Below are 20,650 nucleotides of genomic sequence, written 5' to 3'. Positions count from 1 at the left end.
TAATAGGTTCCAGCCTTCATTGAAAACACATTGAATTAACTCGTCCTTGTATTACCCCAAAGTTAGGTTTGTTTTTTTGTTAGTTCAAAACAAATTAAATGCATTTAGCCTCATGATAAGAGACCGGGTATGGTTGTAACACGGGGTGGGTTGTAACGCCACCAATTCCACCAATCAGGGATAAGATATGAGCCATGTGACAGGTTCAGTCTCCTTCTCCTTCCTTTACGATCACTCATGGAAAGTTTCAGGTAGTTGGCGCCATTCTTCCAGGAGTTACGAGACAAAATCCAAATTTTGAGGTAAGAAAGTAACTTCTTTTTTTTATGTTTGTTTTCTAGTACTTTTACCATTGTCGATAAAGTTGTATGAGTCATATCAGGACAAACTATAGTTTCTCAAGTAAAGAATGGTGTATCTCTCCCTTGCTAATGTCAAAGCAGCATGCCGATATAACTAGTTTAGTAATGGATGACAGGGCGGGGTAGGTTGTAACGCATGTTTTGAAAGTGTTACGACCACACCATTACATACAAAGTCAATATTTTTTTGTGATTTTAATAATTCTACAGAATGCCTAGAACATGGGTGAGGAAAACTGATCGTGGAGGGGATGCCCAGATACTGAAATGAGCAGCAGAGGAAGTTAATCATGGAACATCTGTCAGGGCGGTGGCAAAAAAGCATCGTATCTGCCATGTTACGCTTAATAGATATTGGAAGAAGTTTAAACTTCTTAAAGATCAGGGATCCCGGGACCTTCCTCGGGTAGGATACGTCAGGCCAAACCAAGTCTTCAGCAGGGAGCAGGAGGATCTATTGGCAGAGAACATTAGCCAGGCAGCTCATATATACTTTGGGCTAACTCCAAGTGAGGTAAGCATGATAGCTGAGAACAGTGTAGAATAGGCACATTTTCAATGTTTGCGAATGATAAATAAATGACAAAAGTTAAGTTGAAGTTAAATAAGTTAAATAAATACCAACATATTAATTTAGACAATCAACATAAATGTGTGTCCTAACTCAGACTTCCTGTTATGCTTTTGCATAGGTCAGAAAGTTTGCATATCAGCTAGCCGTGAGTTTCTAAATAAATCATCCTTAAACCTGGGACGACAAGCTGATGGCGGGGCCTGACTTGCTCAGCAGTTTTCTGAAACAACACCCCAGACTATCTATTAGATGTCCACAAGCAACAAGCCTTTCAAGGGCCACCTCCTTCAATGAGACAAATGTCGAGCTCTTCTTCAGTCGCCTGGGGGAGGCAATAGAAAATAAACGCTTCGAAGGTTCCGGCAATTGGAACAAGGACGATACAGGCGTCAAAACTATGCAGGCTCCATCCCGAGTGGTAGCGTGCCGGGGGGGTCAAGCAGGTTGGAGCCATGACGTCGGGTGAGAGAGGCACATTAGTATCAGTCGCATACGCTGTGAAAGCTCTGGGGAATTCCATCCCCCCTCTCTTTGTGTTCCCATGAAAGAACTTTAAGGAAAACTTTGTACAGAGCGGGCCATTAGGAAGTGCTGGAACTGCTAATGAGTCAGGCTGTATGCAGGAGGAGGATTTCTTGTCTTTTCTTGGTCACTTTGCGAAACATACAAAGGTGAGTCCAGAGAGAAAAGTTTTGCTCCTGCTGGATAATCACTCCTCACACATCTCTGTGAGAGCCGTTGATTTTTGCAAAGGTCAGGGCATTGTTCTTCTGACCTTTCCATCACACTGCAGCCATAAGCTCCAACCACTTGATCGCAGTGTCTTTGGTCCATTTAAGAAAATGGTGAATGTGGCCAGTGATGACTGGATGAGGATGAATCCAGGCAAACCAATGACAATTTACAAACATTCCAGGGATCGTGAGGAACGCCCTACCCACGGCCGCAACGCAAAGGAACATTCAGGCAGGCTTCCAGTGCACAGGCATATGGCCTTACCATCCGAACATCTTTCAGGACTGTGACTTTGCGCCCTCCCAGGTCACCGATCGTCCTGACCCAGCTGAGGCTCTCCTGCCGCTAGGCTCCTCACCTGCCGCCAGGCTCCTCACCTGGCCACCTGCCGCCAGGCTCCTCACCTGCCACCAGGCTCTGCTCCTCCTCCAGAGATGCCGAGCTCTGGGTCCATCTTAGGACCTTTCAGTCCAACAATAATTCGGCCATTTCCGAAAGTAGGCCCAAGAAAAGAAACAGGCAAGGGTAGCAGGAAGAGGCGCTCCGAAATCTTGACTGATACACCAGTTAAGTTGGCATTGGAAGAGGACCGGCGAAAAGGAAAAAACATCAAAAATAAACTCTTTGGGGGTGATAAAGGAAAGAAGAGGAAGGTCAACAAAACTGCCAAGAAAATGGTGAAAGCTCAGAACTCCTCGTCAGAGGAGGAAGAAGATGTTTGTGTGGTCTGCATTGAAACCTTTCGAAATTCCAAATCCAAAGAGGTGTGGGTAAAGTGTGTCCTTTGCAGCTTTTGGGCCCACCAGGCATGCACTCCAGGTCTGCCCAATTTTATTTGTCACCATTGTGATTCAGATTAAGGATTTATTTAATTTGTTTCTTGTTACCAGAGAACATGTTGCCCTGTTCTCAAAAAAAAACAACTGTTCAGTTTCAGTATTTTGTTTCAGTATTTTGTTTGGTGAATCTATTTTCAAACCCTGTTTATGCTTATCATTCAATCGGCATATCAAATGGTGTAACATTGTTTTTTTGCTTTTTGTCTACCTGTTACAACCTACCCCAGTAGGTGTTACAACCTACCCCGGTAGTGGAGTAGGTTGTAACAAAGGTATCCATTATGTTTGTCATAATCTCACAAATTCCGTGATATAGTTGAGGAGATTTAAATGGTTGCCACTTGTAGTAGACAAATGTGGGTACGTTGCCTAAAAGGTCCAGAACTGTAGCTTTAAAAAAAAAAGAAGGTAGTTTTAGGTGCTGAAAAAAAAAATGTTACAACCATACCCGGCCTCCCCTAAGATGGCTGTTAGACACAAAACGAGGCCTGCTTGAGACTGAACCGACAACCTGAAACAGGTTAACACATCGGGTGAAGGAGGGGGAAAACACAGCAATCCGCTCTTCTCAATGTGCTTAATGTTTCAGGATTGTCCTCCTCCCGTATGCCGTGCCTCTCTCTTCTCAAGAGCCGGAGGTGAAACAGGATTTTGTAGCAGAAGGATGTTTGGGTGGGTTCATGACCAGCAGTATTATTGAACGGCAATGACTGAACTTTGTTGCTGTCCATGGTGCTAACGCCTCCTACTCTTGTGGAGGCACTTGGCTGCCTATAGATCCTCCACAATTAATATAAATATATATCTATATCTATAGATATATATATATATATATACTTCTGAGAAACACACAGCAATTTAGAACATTATATACATATTTGATATTATACAGTATTATTTAGTTGAGCAGGTGCACTGCCACTTTATGCCATCCACCCAGGGGCGGGTCGATGGCGGATGTTTTTAATAATTATATCGCCGTCTTGTGGACATGAGCAGTAATTGCACAACATAGGTCAAACCAATGGATTCCAAAGTAGTCCACTCGTAGAACAAGATCCATTTAGGGTTTTTAATCTTTTTATTTCCTCATTTATATTTTAATTGTAAATATGCTTTATTACAAAATAGTCACATGATCAAATTGCAAAGAAACCTACCTGGGAGAAAGCATAACAATCAACAAAGTGAGATTGACCAAGGGAATTAAACTAATGGGCTGTAATGTTGGGAAAAATCTAACAAATGCTTCCTTCTGGAAAATCTTTTTTTTTTTTTCATTGAAATGATGGCACCCCCTCTTAATGGGCTTCTGCAGTATATCAAAATTAAGTACAGTCATTCATACCTAAAATAAATCTAATTTTATCACAATCTATGTATTTGCAACAAAACACTGTAAACTGAATGAAGCAACAACGGTCGGTGCATGATGACATTCAACAAACGCCTGCAGCAATCCGTCCCCCAAGTTCTTGTTTAACATTTGAAAGATCATTTCATTGACACCAATATAACTAAACTAACATGTTTTCTTTGTACACAGCGACATTTATGAAAGAGAATGCTTGATATAAGCGCATGTCAAAGCGTTGTTTGTTAAAGAACAGAAAAGAATCAGCTATACACGAGCTGGAACAAGCTACTCTGACACAGGAGGGGGGCTACCGTTGGTTAGTGCTACATCTTCTTACACGACAGTTAAGGACAATAGCACAGTTTATAAAGGCTAATTCATTACAGTTATAAAATATGTGAACAATCACTCATGCGTGTCGTTTTGTCAGCTGAATCTATCTTTGTGCGTTGTGTTTATTTATCTCCAAGGGCCGTATTCACAAAGTATTTTACCCCCTTATGGCATTGCAACATCCTGGTTTCTCTTCAACTCTATTCACAGATCGGTCGAATGTATACTTTTCAAGGAAACATTTTTAGACTTGTAGCTAACAAAGAGCCCTTTCCATTGACAATACATTGGCATGACAATACATCGCCATGCAAAGGTCCATAAACCCAAAACAGCACACAAGGAAAGCTACTGCTTCTTGTCTTACTTGATATTGAAAGTAAAATGCACACTTTTAGAGTTAGGGTCCTTTTGTATCACAGGCTCAAGAAGGAGGCTGGCAACATATGTTTTCACGCTTCGAGATTCCTCCCACATCTGTCGGGAATCATCGAGGACCTTATAAGAGGGACTACAAAAGGGTTGGACTAACCTGTGTGCCAACAAGCTAGCCTAACACTTCTCCATAACCCCTTAAACCCATCTGCAGACTCAGCACGTGGTTATAATACTAAAATACTTTGTGAATGTCTCTTTGACCTGAAAACGTCTGTAAAAACTTGTAAAAGTGAATCTAAAATGCGTGTTTCGGCAGCTCAGCCTCGGCATCAAGTCAACTCTATCGGATGTGTATCGTCTGGTCGGCAATCTTTTAAGCAACACATTTTTAAAACTCACATGTCTACTATGTGTGTAAACCCTCCCTCACCTCCCTTCAAGCCTTCAGCTCAGCAGGCTTGTTAGCAGGGATGTACGTTACAGCCGCGGATCTCCTTCCGATCCTTACAGCTGGCAACCTTGGCTCTCTTCACCAGCATGAAGCGCTCCTGGATCCCCCCGCCGCAGGGCTTGGTACAGCCCGTCCAGCCGGTCCACGGATGCATCCGGCACCCTGTTGGAATAAACCATCGGTGTTTGAAGGGGGCAGGAGAAAAACCTTAGACTACCCAGCTGTCTGGAGATACCAAGTATCTCCAGACAGCTGGGTAGTCGAATCAACGAACCAGGGAGGAAAACTAAGCAGACGTTGAGATTTTGTGCCACAATCTTTGTGTTTCAAATGAAATATAAATGTTAAACGAATTAAACAAATAGGCCTATAAAGTGCAAAGATAAGTTATATTTAAGTAACAAGTTAAAAGTTTTCTCTGCCTCACATTATTTCAACTGTACCAAACGCACGTTTTCGCGCATTTTCTTTGGACAGGAACTGTGTGCGTGTGTGTGCACGTGCGTCACCATTAACCTGGTTGCTCCTCCACCGCTGCGTCTCTCCCCTGCTTGCCCCTTCGCCTTCTCTTCCCATCTCCTCCACCTCCACCTCCACCTCTCTCCCCTTTCGTCTTGGCCCAGCACTTGCGGACCTTGCACTTCTTCCTCTGCACCGTCTCGGGGCAGGGGTTTCCCCCGGGGCCCGGCTCTAGCTTCACCATGCGGCTCCGGATAGTGTGGCCCTTACCGCACGGCTTGTTGCACTCGGACCACTCGGACCACTCGGACACCATGCAGTCCACAGCTGGCCCCCACAGGAAGACGGCACAGAGGCCATCAAACGTTACAATAATGACCACAATTCATTACATTTAATAAGCGGTAGGGCTTGGTTGAGGTGGTTCAGTAGGTATTAAGTTAGAGGTGGCTAAGTGTAGGTATTAGGTTACTGGTGGTTAAATGTAGGTAATGGGTTAGAGGTGGCTAAGTGTAGGTATTAGGTCAGAGGTGGCTAACTGTAGGTATTAGGTTAGAGGTGGCTAAGTGTAGGTATTAGGTTAGAGGTGGCTAAGTGTAGGTATTAGGTTAGAGGTGGCTAAGTGTAGGTATTAGGTTAGAGGTGGCTAAGTGTAGGTATTAGGTCAGAGGTGGCTAACTGTAGGTATTAGGTTAGAGGTGGCTAAGTGTAGGTATTAGGTTAGAGGTGGCTAAGTGTAGGTACTAGGTCAGAGGTGGCTAACTGTAGGTATTAGGTTAGAGGTGGCTAAGTGTAGGTATTAGGTTAGAGGTTGTTAAGTGTAGGTATCGGGTTAGTAGTGGTTTAGTGAAGCTATTGGGGTAAGCGATGGTTAAGTGTAGGCATTAGGTAAGCGATGGTTAAGTGAAGGTACAAGGTGATGTCAGCTGTGTCCGCTTAGCCCTTTGGAAACAAAGGTTTTTAACGTATACAGAGGAAGGCTGTCGTCTTACGGCACTCGGGCAGCATGCACTTGTCGCTCTGCTCAAGCTCCTCCGAGCACGCCGCAGGCTCCGACTTCAGCATCCGCTGGCGCGTCCGCATCCCCACGCCGCACGACACACTGCAGCCCCCCCAGTCCGACCACGGGGACAGCATGCACGGCGCCGCGTCTGCGCTCACACACACAAACACACACACGCAACACGGACACACACACACGCAGACATACAAACGCACACACGCACACCCGCAGACATACAAACACACACACGCAACACAAACACACACACAGACAGACACAGACATACAAACGCGCACACACACACACAGACATACAAACACACACACGCAAAACAGACACACACACGCAGACATACAAACGCACACACACACACACAAACACACACACACACGCAACACAGACAGACACACACAGACATACAAACGCACACACACACACACACACACACAGACACAGACATACAAACACACACACAGACATACAAACACGGACACAGACACACACACAGACACACACACACACAAACTAATATGTTACAGCACTCTAGGAATCCAGGTGTCTCCCACAGCGAGACCTTGGGTCCATTTCCATGTCTCCATTTTTCCAGTCAGCATTGGGGCTATTATAAGCAACTGAAATAGCTTCTGCTATGACTCCTTCTCACCGCAGTCTGGCATCATGCACTTGTCCACCTCGAGCACCTCCGCTTTGCACATGGACCCGTCCAGAGGCGGCATCTTCACCATGCGCTCTCGCCTTCTCATGCCCAGCCCACAGGTGGCGCTGCAGGGGTCCCACTCACCCCACTCGGTCACGATGCAGCTGCTGGGAGCTGAACCACAAACACACGCAAACACACAGGCACACATCATTATCAGAACCAAGCCCATCTGGCCCAATGGCTTATTATCTGTGCCGCTACTGAGAAATATACACATGATATAATGTAACATAAACGTGTCCACTACAGTATTGCATGACTGTAGATACTTTGCATTTACCTCGCAGCATTGCAAGTGTTGGAAAAACTCCCAAAGCGCACATCAGCTCCTTAACACCCCAGCTATTGGGTCTTGATGAATGTGAGCTGCCTACATCTGACCAGCAGATGGCAGCATTTCCTTATTTTCCCTTCCTCTTCTCTCAGGCTCCTCAGAATCAGTATTAGGCAGGGTAACGAAAAAAAAACATGGGCCGTTTTTATACAATTCCTAGATAATTCAATTTGAATGGCTTCATTTAAGATATCGTATGCATGGCAGAGAAATAAATCAATAAAACCATTCACATTTAATCACAAATTAGTTATTTAAAGCCAATAAAACAGGATTTTGCTTAATTACAATAGAGATAACAGCTGTATCTGTCCTAGGCCTACATTCAATAGCAAACCTTAACTAACCCTAACCCTAACCCTTAACTTGGCAACGGCTACATCTGGGATGCTGTCTGTCCCAACGCCAGGCGGACACACACACACACACACACACACACACACACACACACACACACACACCCACAAACACACACACACACACACACACAGTAACACCACCAGCGGACTCTCTCACACACACACACACACACACACTGTAACACCAGCAGCAGCAGGGGACACACACACACACTGTACCACCACCAGGGACACACACACACACACACTGTACCACTACCAGGGGGACACACACACACACACACTGCACCACCACCAGGGGGACACACACACACTGCACCACCACCAGGGGACACACACACACACTGCACCACCACCAGGGGACTCACACACACTGCACCACCACCAGGGGACTCACACACACTGCACCACCACCAGGGGACACACACACACTGCACCACCACCAGGGGGACACACACACACTGCACCACCACCAGGGGACTCACACACACTGCACCACCACCAGGGGGACACACACACACTGTACCACCACCAGGGGACTCACACACACACACTGCACCACCACCAGGGGACACACACACACACTGCACCACCACCAGGGGGACTCACACACACTGCACCACCACCAGGGGGACTCACACACACTGCACCACCACCAGGGGGACTCACACACACTGCACCGCCACCAGGGGACTCACACACACACTGCACCACCACCAGGGGGACACACACACACTGCACCACCACCAGGGGGACTCACACACACACACTGCACCACCACCAGGGGGACACACACACACTGCACCACCACCAGGGGGACACACACACACTGCACCACCACCAGGGGACTCACACACACACTGCACCACCACCAGGGGGACACACACACACTGCACCACCACCAGGGGACACACACACACTGCACCACCACCAGGGGGACACACACACACTGCACCACCACCAGGGGACTCACACACACTGCACCACCACCAGGGGGACACACACACACTGTACCACCATCAGGGTACTCACACACACACACTGCACCACCACCAGGGGACACACACACACACTGCACCACCACCAGGGGGACACACACACACTGCACCACCACCAGGGGGACACACACACACTGCACCACCACCAGGGGGACACACACACACTGTACCACCACCAGGGGGACACACACACACTGCACCACCACCAGGGGGACACACACACTGCACCACCACCAGGGGGACACACACACACTGCACCACCACCAGGGGACTCACACACACTGCACCACCACCAGGGGACTCACACACACACTGCACCACCACCAGGGGGACTCACACACACTGCACCACCACCAGGGGACTCACACACACACTGCACCACCACCAGGGGGACACACACACACTGCACCACCACCAGGGGGACACACACACACTGCACCACCACCAGGGGGACACACACACACTGCACCACCACCAGGGGGACACACACACACTGCACCACCACCAGGGGGACACACACACACTGTACCACCACCAGGGGACTCACACACACTGCACCACCACCAGGGGACTCACACACACTGCACCACCACCAGGGGGACACACACACACTACACCACCACCAGGGGGACACACACACACACACACTGTACCACCACCAGGGGACTCACACACACACACACTGCACCACCACCAGGGGACTCACACACACACAGCACCACCACCAGGGGGACACACACACACTGCACCACCACCAGGGGGACACACACACACACTGCACCACCACCAGGGGGACACACACACACTGCACCACCACCAGGGGGACTCACAGCACTCGGCGTTGACCTGGCACTTGTCCGTCTCCTCTGTGTGCAGCTGGCAGAGGACGCCGTCTTCCGGGTACTGCTGGACGTAGCGCTCCCGCGACCGCATGCCCATCCCGCAGGAGGTGCTGCAGGCCGACCAGCTGATCCACTCCGACATCATACAGGCGGACGGCTCTGAGGGGGGAGGGGGGGTTATTAGGGGTCCCCTATTGTTTCTGTAACGTTTCCCTCAAATTCTGTAAAAGTCATACTGCAGCCTATACTGTAAGTCGAACTCTTGAAATTTACTGCACCCAAAGGTGGCGCTATTGTAAAAAAAATAATGAATTAGGCTTATTTCTCCTCACCAGATTGACCTGGTCTCAAAATTCTTTCGGAACATTAATCTCTAGAATCAGATGCATTTATAAAACCCACAGGCTACAAAAATAATCAAAAATGTACCAAAATCAACACCTAAAATCTTTAGACCAAGCCCCACAAAAATCATCGAACAGAATTTGTTTTATATAGTTCCATTTGTTCCATTCCACTTTTCTTATATGACCATTTTGTTATTGTATAAAAAAAAACATACGACTATTATTAGGTGGATACCAGTACCCCTCAGTACCCATAAACCCAAATTGTGGTACTGCACCCAAAGGTGGCAAAGGTATTTTAAAAAAATATGAACTAGCCTTCTTTCTCCTTACCAGATTGACCTGGACTCAAAATTCCTTCATCATATTATTCTCTAAAATCCAATGTTTCTTTTTCACACTGGTCTTCTGCTCTAAAAATGTTTTCTTTTCCCACAATTTCATAGAAAACCCAAACGTCCACAGTCTCAACCCATTTTGCCTATATGACCATTTTGTTTATCTATAACTACCATTATTAGGTGGATACCATTAACAGTGCAAATTTCCAGATCTTTACTCTTTTAAGAAAGCCCTTAATTCTCTTGTGAATTGTGTGCTTGGAGTTTTCTTGATGTTGTGTGCTTATCAATCGACATTTTCACACTGTGAATGAGGCTTCATGCAGTTCAGATATGTCAGTGGCTTAACGGGATAATGCCGTGTACTATTGATCCTTAGGTTGAGTCTTGAATCCCGAAAAGAGAATTATGAACAAGCTGAAAATGACATTCTGTCATTGCCACTCATTTAAGAAACACAACATTGAACAGCACCTGAAATTCATCAGGCAATCAACATTCCGGCTCATTCACTTCCAAGAATCTGACTGGCAAGACACAGTATGGCGCTAAGGGGAACTTCTTTGTTGACCATTTTTCATTCATAATTAACTCTATTCTAATATTTCTTCCGCTTGTGTTCTTGACTACAAATGTTTAATTTCCCGTAAATCTCAAAGATTTTTCAGGTATTTGCTTTTTTTTTATTTGCCCTTAATTCATTTGAGAAATGTTTGCTTGGAGTTTTCTGGATGTTGTGTGCTTATCAATAGACATTGTGACCATGTAAATGAGGCTACATTTCAGGAGTGTCAGTGGCTTATTTGGGATAATGCCTTGCACTGGTGATCCTTGGTTTGAGAGTTCGAATCCCGATTAGACAATTATGAACAAGCTGAACATGACATTCGGCCATTTCTCTGCAGCCCAGTCACCTTAAAGCCGAAGCATAATATAATAATAATATGTCATATTTATAGATCTTCCATTAGTGTGTTCTTGACTTTTCATTTTGCTCGGACCCCGTTAATCACCGCTTGCAGTTATATTTATTATTATTATTAATATATATATATGATGCGTGATAACGATGGGCTGTTCTGGAACGAGGAGGGCGATCATCATTAATAATTGTTTCTTTATTGATTCATTAAGTTTCAATGATATATTGATCGATTATGTTTATGATTTTTTTTGTGATTATTTTTATGATGCCAGGCATGTGTCCCTTCATAAAAATAATCAATAAAATAATCTATTATTTACTTCAATGGACCCCAGCCTCCTTCCCAGAATGCATCAGCCTTTAATACCTGTTCCGGGGCGGGGGGGGCAGAGGTAACCTCATTAAAGGGGATGCAGCGAAGGAGAAAGTGAGATATTATGGTATGGATTCTTTCATTTCCCTAACAAACACCCCCCCCCCCCCCCCAACGACTTCGGCAGGACAAATTGAAAGTGCTAGCGGCCCAGCTGACCGGAGGCCAATAGGGCAGGAATAGGTGATTCCTTCATTAGTTATTAGTTACTCTGCATAGAAACCAATGCAAAGCCACCATTGAATGTTGTACGTCCTGGCACTTGTACATTGCACTTATTCAAGGTACTTAATTGTGTAGCATCTACAGTAGCTGCTATCGCTGCTTTACACGGGGAATGGGTTAGCCTAGCGATTGTAATACTTGCACTTGGTTCTATGAACGTCTTTACTGTACCGACAGCGATATATTGTTTCACCTCTTATGACAAATGTACTTATTGTAACAAATGCACTTATTGTAAGTCGCTTTGGATAAAAGCGTCTGCTAAATGCCCTAAATGTAAAGTAAGTTATGAGGACCAAATGAGGGCTTTAGAGTGACAAAGCGTGGTAACAACGTGTGAATCGCTCTAAGGTACAGGACTCAGCCCCCCAGAGCAGTATTATCTATCTCCAGCATTACTCGGAGTGAACGTAAAGTAAACACGCTCAGGAACATACAAACCACCAACGCTTACGTCTGCGCCTCCATCCAATGAGCAGTGCCGTCCTGTTGGTGCGTTTGTGTGTGTGTGTGTGTGTGTGTGTGTGTGTGTGTGTGTGTGTGTGTGTGTGTGTGAAGTTGATGGTTTGTTTGTTTGGTAATTTGTGTGTGTGTCTGTTTGTTTGTGCACGTGTGTATGCATGTGTGTATGTGTGTGTGTGTGTGTTTGGTTGAGGGTTTGTTTGATTGTCAAACTGTGGTGTGTTTGTTTCTGTGTGTTTGCGTGGTTGATTGTTTGTTTGTTGAGCAATTTGTGTGTGTGCCTGTTTGTGTGTATGTGTGCGTGTGTGCTCATGTGTTTGTGTGAGATTGAAGGTTTGTTTGTCAATCTGTGGTGTGTGTGTGTGTGTGTGTGTGTGTGTGTGTGTGTGTGTGTGTGTGTGTGTGTGTGTGTGTGCGTGCGTGTGTGTGTGTGTGTGTCTACCCTGTAGTGGAGCCTCAGAGTGGTAGTCCTGAACATTGTCAAATCCACTCAATGGAAATCGAGAATGGGGAAGTCTCTTGGCGTTGGGTTAGGGTTAGGGTTAGTCTCTGGGTTAGGGTTAGGGTTAGTCTCTGGGTTAGGGTTAGGGTTAGTCTCTGGGTTAGGGTTAGGGTTAGTCTCTGGGTGTTGGCAGAAGTTGGACGTAAACACAACGTAGAGCTTTTGTGTTCATTCTTTGTGGAATGAGCCTCGAGCCAAAGTGAAGTCTGTTGACGCAGGATTTGTAATCCGACTTTCAGCTGATACAAATTGGAACAACAGAGGAAAAGTGAGAGGTGGGAGAGGAAGAGAGAGGGAGAGCGGAGACAGAGAGAGAGGGACAGGCAGAGAGAGAGAGTTAGAGCGAGAGAGAGAGAGAGAGAGAGAGAGAGAGAGAGAGAGAGAGAGAGAGAGAGAGAGAGAGAGAGAGAGAGAGAGAGAGAGAGAGACAGAGATAGAGAGACCTAGAGAGTGGAGACACTAAGAAAGAGTTAGAGTGAGAGAGTTAGAGCGAGAGACAAAGAGAGAGAGAGAGACAGAGAGACAGACAGAGAAAGCGAGAGTTAGAGCGACAGAGAGAGAGAGCAGTCAATTAAAGTTGAAGAAGAGAGGAGCGGGAAGGGAGACACAGACCAGTCCGACAAAGAGGTTGTCAGCAAAGTTAGAGGGAAAAGAAAACCGCTGGCTTGGATAACTGCCAGCCCAACATGTTCGGATGATGCACCGTCGACTTCATTATTTGTCTACTGATAAAGTGGACACAAAACACAGACACACATACACAAACCCATGCACAGACACAGACACACACAAACACACACACACACACAATGGAGGGGGAAACAGTGCTGGGAGCTATCTAGGTTTTTTTCACAGGAAAGGGCATGTACTGCCTTGTCCGAGAGACGAGACCTTGGCTGTCATGGGAGGGTTGACCAAAACACTGCCGGCGATACAAGCCTCTCCAGCAACCCCCCACCATTCATTCATCAGTATGCCTACTTTACCTCATTATCATTTCGTAGCCATAATGTAGAGCCCACTGTAATTCTGATCACGAATCTATGCCTTGTTTTGATTCTTCACGTACATGACCTCGTCAGTGTTCAAAGGATCAGCCGACTCATTAGCTTTATGCTACGTCTCCTGGGGGATGGATCTATGTGTCTGCAACCATCCCACCCCGGCAGGCATCAGAATCAGCTCATTTATGTGAGGAATAATGGAAATCCATAATTAACTTCTAATTATGTTGCCAAGATTATGTTCCAATGTTTGATTCAGGCATCAGAAAATCATGTTCCCTTAAATCCATTGCAATCACGCATCACTTCTAAAGTGTATTCTTGCATTAAAAACTGTATCGTATATTGTCTATTGTGTCCTTCAAACCAAATTAGTGGGCAGGGTCTATTTAACGGTTACTTACATTATGCACTATTAAGCACTGACATTATGGGGACGGTAAAGCTAGGAAACCACACAAAACAGTGTTGGGGTGGAGGGCTGGGGATAAAGACCACGTCCCCCCAGACCAACTACCACTCCGTTTAATAGGGGATTTTGAGATGTATTCATGTACATCATGTACATTTTCCTGACAATGTATTTGGTATGTGTGTAGTGGATCCATCCCTCTGCGATATGTCGTTGGTTATTTAACCCTTTTTAAATCCAGTTTACCATCCCGTTAAACGAGGCTTCACACAACACAACAGAAATCGCTTGCATGGGTCTACTACTACGCCGTGTGTAATACTATAAACCGCCACTAGATGGTGCCACTCCTCACCCTCCAGGCTGCAGCCGGGAGCCATGCATGGCTGGAAGTCCTGCGTGTGGGGACAGGCCACGGTTGGGTCAAGCTGGGCCTTCAGCATCCTCTGCCTCATCCTGCGGCCCTTGTCACAGGTGGCGCTGCTGCAGGCGGACCAGGGAGACCAGGCCGAGTAGATGCAGGTCTCGGGGGCGTCGTCGTCTGGGGGTGAGAGGAAGGTTAGGGTTAGGGTTGGGTTAGGGTTAGGGTTAGTAGAGGGGGTGAGAGGGAGGTTAGGGTTAGGGTTAGTAGAGGGGGTGAGAGGGAGGTTAGGGTTAGGGTTGGGTTAGGGTTAGGGTTAGTAGAGGGGTCGAGAGGGAGGTTAGGGTTGGGTTAGGGTTAGGGTTAGTAGAGGGGGTGAGAGGGAGGTTAGGGTTGGGGTTGGGTTAGGGTTAGTAGAGGGGGTGAGCAGGAGGGAACGAGGGAAAGAGAGCAGGAGCAGGTGTTGGGGGGAGGGGAGGAGGGAGGAGGAGAATAAGGAGAGAGAAGGAGGAGACAAGATGAAGTGAGGAGGAGAAATCAGAAGGGGAAGAGAGAAGGAGGAGAGAAGAGAAAAGGAGGAGAGAGAAGGAGAAGAGAGAAGTTAGGAGAGAGGAGAGGAGAAAAGGAGGAGGATAAGGGTTTAGAGAGAAGGAGGGAAGAGGGGACAGAAGGAAGCTGAGAAGTGAGAAGGAAGAAAGAGGAGAGAGGAGAGAGGAGGGAGAGCAGATGAGGCCATAGTTCTGTGCTGGATGCCCACCGGCCTCGGGGTCCACTGCCCTGAGTGTGTCTGGCGCCTTTCAAACACTCACTCAGGGCCAGCTGGGCTCATCCCTCAAAACATGACTTTGTTGTATCAAAATAATATCCCTTTCAAAATCACCCAGTCGCGATATCAATAAGATTCCTGGAGGTTTTGATATCCAACCCAATCCATGGAAGACTCCTCACAAACATCTGCTCAGGCATAAGCATGAGAGAGAGAGAGAGAGAGAGAGAGAGAGAGATAGAGAGAGAGAGAGAGAGAGCAAGAGAGAGAGACAGAGAGAGAGAGAGACACCAACAGCAAGAGCGCGAGAGACACCGAAGGCATGAGAGGGAGACATCAAGAAAGCAAGAAAAGAGCAAGAGGGACAGCGAGAGAGAGAGACAGCAAGAGAGACATTAAGAGAGACAGCGAGAGAGAGAAGCCAGATGTGAAAGTGGTTACACAGGAGATGAGGAAACGAAGAGCTATCTTTACAATTACGTATTTTTTCCCAGACCAAGATAATACTTTCCAGATCCCCAGACCAAGATAATACATCCCAGATCGCCAGACCAAGATAATACATCACAGATCCCCAGACCAAGATAATACATAACAGATCCCCAGACCAAGATAATACATCCCAGATCCAGAGACCAAGATGATACATCCCAGATCCTCCAACCAAGACAATACATCCCAGATCCAGAGTCCAAGATGATACATCCCAGATCCTCAGACCAAGATAATACATCACAGATCCCCAGACCAAGACAATACATCCCAGATCCCCAGACCAGGACAATACATCCCAGATCCTCAGACCAAGATAATACATCCCAGATCCCCAGACCAAGATAATACATCCCAGATCCCCAGACCAAGACAATACATCTCAGATCCCCAGACCAAGATAATACATAACAGATCCCCAGACCAAGATAATACATCCCAGATCCCCAGACCAAGATAATACATCCCAGATCGGCGTTGATTCGTAGGATTCAGAATGGATTCAAGCATTTGGATCAGTCCAGCAGGAATGTTTCACAATTAGTAGGTGCGATCAGACTGTCATCCATCTTGTTTTCTTGTCTATATCTGTGTGTGTGTGTGTGTGTGTGTGTGTGTGTGTGTGTGTGTGTGTGTGTGTGTGTGTGTGTGTGTGTGTGTGTCACACCTTTCTCCTGCTCCTGCTGTCCAATGTCGGCTACGATGTCATCCACTAAGTCTGGCACGGTATTACACTGCTCTCCCTGGGAACACACACACACACACACACACACACACACACAAGCTCAAATTGTTTACATGGATGACACATCATATGATGATAATCATTCAAGCAAAGCGGAGAAGCTGCCTTTATCCATTATGCACCAAAGCTATGGAACACCTCTGTACATCAAGCAGGCGAGCTCAGTGGACATCATTAAGAAAGATCTAAAAACATACCTACCCATATATATGAGAGCGTTTACCAACGGACGACCGTTTGGGTAATTCTTCCTTTTCTTTTTAAAAAATTTTCCTTTCAATTTTTCCTTTAGTATTGTGTTAAACGTTCATGATCTTTTAAAATGTAAAGCACTTTGAGCTGCATTCTGTGTATGAAAGGTGCTATACAAATAAAGTTTTGTTGTTATTATTATTATTATTATTATTATTATTATTATTATTATTATTATTATTATAATACTAAGGTGAATACCAACAAATTATTAATTTAAAGCAATAATTTATCAAAATATTCACTGACACACACACACACACACACCTTCCTAGCAATCCGTTCCACCACCACCCTGGCTAGCGACGGCATGGCTCCTCCCAGGGGGTTGTAGAAGGGGCTCTGGGGGTGGTCCAGTCGGCTCAGGGGCCGGATCCTGTCCTGGGGGACGGTGGGCTTGTTGGGAGACTGATACAAACAAACAAACACACACACAAACAAACAAACAAACAGACGGATTGGCACGGCTTAGCATGATGATATAAGCCGAGGTCCTGCAACGATTTGTCGTGACGCGTCTCTCGAGCGTTCCCCCCCCCCGAGAACTCATCTTAACGACTGAAGCACTCTAAGAACATTTCCACTCCTCATCTGATCAGGAATGCAAATAGCAACAAGTGGTAATCAGCGCTCCCGCTGAAGTTGAAAGGTTGAATGGAAAAAGGAAACCGGTAAAGAGAGTGGAGTGTGCGTGAGCACACACTAATTGAGCGGATGATTTTGGTCGTATTTATTTTCGGGAATCAGTGTTTGCAATCATGAGGACTCAATGGCGGAATCCCTGCTAATCTATGTTATCGCAATCTGTGTGTGTGTGTGTGGGTGTGTGTGGGATGTGTACTCAAGTTTGTGTTGATCTTGGACAACTGCAGTGTTTTCCTCCATCATTATGTGGAAAGGGCTCTTTTCAGAGAGGGCAGTGTGCCGCATGGGGGGGGGGGGGGGGGGGGCTCATTAGAAGTGTAGAGACCAAGCAGTGGGTAGGCATTATGTGTAGCGCTAAACACAGCCCCCCGACACAATTAAGAGAGAAGCCCCACTGAGCTCAGCCCCTCCGCCTCGAAGGAACGCTTACAGGAGTCAAACTGCATCTGATATATCGAAAACGTCTCGTGCATGTTATTGTGTCACTTTCCTTCGCCTGCTGCGAAGTCCCACTTTTAAACGCACCTGTAGGACGCAATTACTGAGACACACACACACACACACACACACACACACACCATGTAGCAGCCTTGAACGTGCCTGCTGAGAATATGGAAATCAGGAAATGCGATCCGTGCCAACCGCGCAAAGAGACATACGGAGGTGAATCCATTTGGCCATTATATTGCACAACCGTTTTTCTGGTACCATTTCTTATTATAAAGTATCTGACTTTAGTTGTATAATAAATACAATAATCCATACGGTTACTGCTGTGAAGGCTAGGAGATGAGGGGGTTGGACCCACTTTGTTTATTTTTAAGGCTAAAAATACAACTTTTTAGCTTTCAGATATATACATATATTTCTATGCATACATATAATGGTTCTCAAGTCTATTGTCTATAATATAATCATACCATAAACCCATTGGTTCAGATAACCCCCGATGCTGTCTTCAGTTGGAAGAGTGACTGGGTTTACGTGACACATTCTATGTGAAACAGATTATAGACTTTCTATCCATCAGCCATCTGGCATAAGGTCTGCTGTCTGATTGACATGACAATGCATCATTGATCATTTATCTAACACTGCTTTGTTAGGACGTCCACAGAATGTGAAGGCCTGTCTCCTTCAGATGGCAGCTGGATAAAAAAAAAAAAAAAAGCCACTAAAGACCACAAAGTCTGAAAAAGTATCCGACATTACCCATTCTCTTTGTACTTTAACCAGTCAGCTGATTGACTTTCCCTGTTCTACATTCTCAGCCAGCGTTTCGGATGACTTCCTTCAGTGTGGCTGAACGCGGCCGTAAACCGGAGTGTACAACCGTCACTCATCACAGAAGTAGGACAACCACAGTGGTTTGTCGTGCCGGAACAATAAAGTATTCTCTTTGTAGAGACAGCATCCCCCCCCGCCATCCTGATGGGGCTACCGAACCTCACAAATCAACAGGAAATCAATAAATCAATAACGTGGCTTCAGATAGGTTACCCCTCTAAATAATACACCTCTAGATAACACGAAATAGGGTATGAATTATGGAATAATAATAACATAATGAAAACGATTTCATAATATTTCTCTGTGCAAATCGTTTTTCCGCATAGATATAAACTTGAACTTAATGATTAGTCAAAAATCCCCCCAGAAAGAAGAAAAAGGAACAGAAACATGATGGCTTTTACAAAGCTTACCAGTAGAATTGTATACTTATTCAACCTCTGAGCGGTGTATTGTTTTACTCCTATGTGCGTACTGTAGATTGAAAGCAGACCCGCTATTGTTGGTAGTGTGCCGTAGGTTCGTGATAAGTTACTTTGCTGCACGCGGTGCGAGAGCAGTCCATTCTTGAAAACACACTTAATAGCACACGAGCGCATTAATTAAAGAAGCACCAGCGGGTCATCATCTGAACCAAAGCAAGCTTTGTTTATGTTGTTTTTTGGGTTTGTGGGAACATTTACTGCGCTCTCACTCATGAAGCTCTACTCTAATCATTTATTCATGAGGCGCTGATTCCGTTAAAATATGTAATAAATTGCTCGCTCAGGAGGCACCAGAAAGGTACAAATAAAGATTGAAAACTTGCTGTTACGAGGTGACAGTTAGAATTGAGTTTCAATAGGGATGGGGCTTATTCTCTGCACTGGAAAATCCCACACACAGGGCGACTGAACTCTGAAGCGGTTCTCTAATGGAGGCATTGCAAACGGCATGCAGCTAATGACTGTGCTGTGCTGTCTATACAACATATTAAGCCAGGCTGGGAGAGTGGTCGACGGCTGGAGCCTTTCACATGTGGTTCAGTCCATGCAGCTCACTTCAGTGCACTTAGCACATGTTCCAGCACAAGGGAACCATTGGGAAACAAAGCATCTCTCCATTTATTTGTTATCCTCTGTATTTATATACCTGGGGTACATTTTACTCTGAGAATCAATAAAGACGATCCAACGACCATTAAGGGCTTTAGGGCTGGAGACAAAATGATGTATTTTGCTTTGTACCAGAAATAACAAGATACTACGCATGCTATGTATTGCACTCTGTGTGCAAACTGCAGCAACTCTGCATCCTTTTAGCACAGTTTCAGTAAAAGCCTACCATTAACCCATAAAGGGTTATAAATCAATATAGAACGAATTGTGGATGCTGCCGCTGATGCAACTACCGCTCATATGACCACCCATAATAACACATAGTATAGACTCATATCAAAACAAACCTCACACAACAACAGGATCAAACGAACGCATAAAGAGATGCATAAAAAGAGAAAAGGTGGGGCATGCAAGCGTCCCAGAACGTGCACAAATGACTCAATCTTTAAACCCTCATTCCACACAAACGTTGACTCATCCCACACAGAGCCACAGAGCCCACAGCGCCCCCCACGCCCCCCCCAGAGTCAACACCACGCACCTCGTAGGTGACCCCGCTGTCAGTGCCCGCGTCCCAGGGAAGCAGCTCCGCCTCCATCCTCTGGACCCAGCCACACTCCTTGGTGCAGAGATCCTCCTTGGAAAGGCCAACGTTCCAGTCGG

The 20,650-nt window shown here is 45.9% G+C and overlaps 1 protein-coding gene across 1 annotated transcript in view; it reads right to left on the bottom strand.

The window, feature by feature from the left end:
- Positions 1 to 3,584: 3,584 nt before the first annotated feature.
- The window catches only part of LOC307080953 (spondin-1-like), a 50,426-nt gene continuing 33,360 nt past the window's right edge, over positions 3,585 to 20,650 (bottom strand). Inside the window, exons 8-16 of the mRNA XM_079743932.1 lie at positions 20,529 to 20,650; positions 17,220 to 17,360; positions 16,623 to 16,698; positions 14,692 to 14,877; positions 9,734 to 9,904; positions 7,156 to 7,323; positions 6,481 to 6,639; positions 5,546 to 5,815; positions 3,585 to 5,191 (exon numbers count right to left, since the gene is read on the bottom strand). The exon at positions 20,529 to 20,650 is cut by the window's right edge and continues 80 nt beyond it. Coding sequence (XP_079600058.1) covers positions 5,040 to 5,191; positions 5,546 to 5,815; positions 6,481 to 6,639; positions 7,156 to 7,323; positions 9,734 to 9,904; positions 14,692 to 14,877; positions 16,623 to 16,698; positions 17,220 to 17,360; positions 20,529 to 20,650 — 1,445 coding nt within the window. The 3' untranslated portion in view covers positions 3,585 to 5,039. The remainder of the gene's footprint in view (positions 5,192 to 5,545; positions 5,816 to 6,480; positions 6,640 to 7,155; positions 7,324 to 9,733; positions 9,905 to 14,691; positions 14,878 to 16,622; positions 16,699 to 17,219; positions 17,361 to 20,528) is intronic.

This window comes from Pollachius pollachius (assembly GCF_949987615.1).
Source record: "Pollachius pollachius genome assembly, chromosome: 9".
Classification (NCBI taxonomy): domain Eukaryota; kingdom Metazoa; phylum Chordata; class Actinopteri; order Gadiformes; family Gadidae; genus Pollachius; species Pollachius pollachius.
The sequence above is the reverse complement of the archived record's forward strand: the minus strand, read 5'-3'. Positions and strand labels throughout refer to the sequence as shown.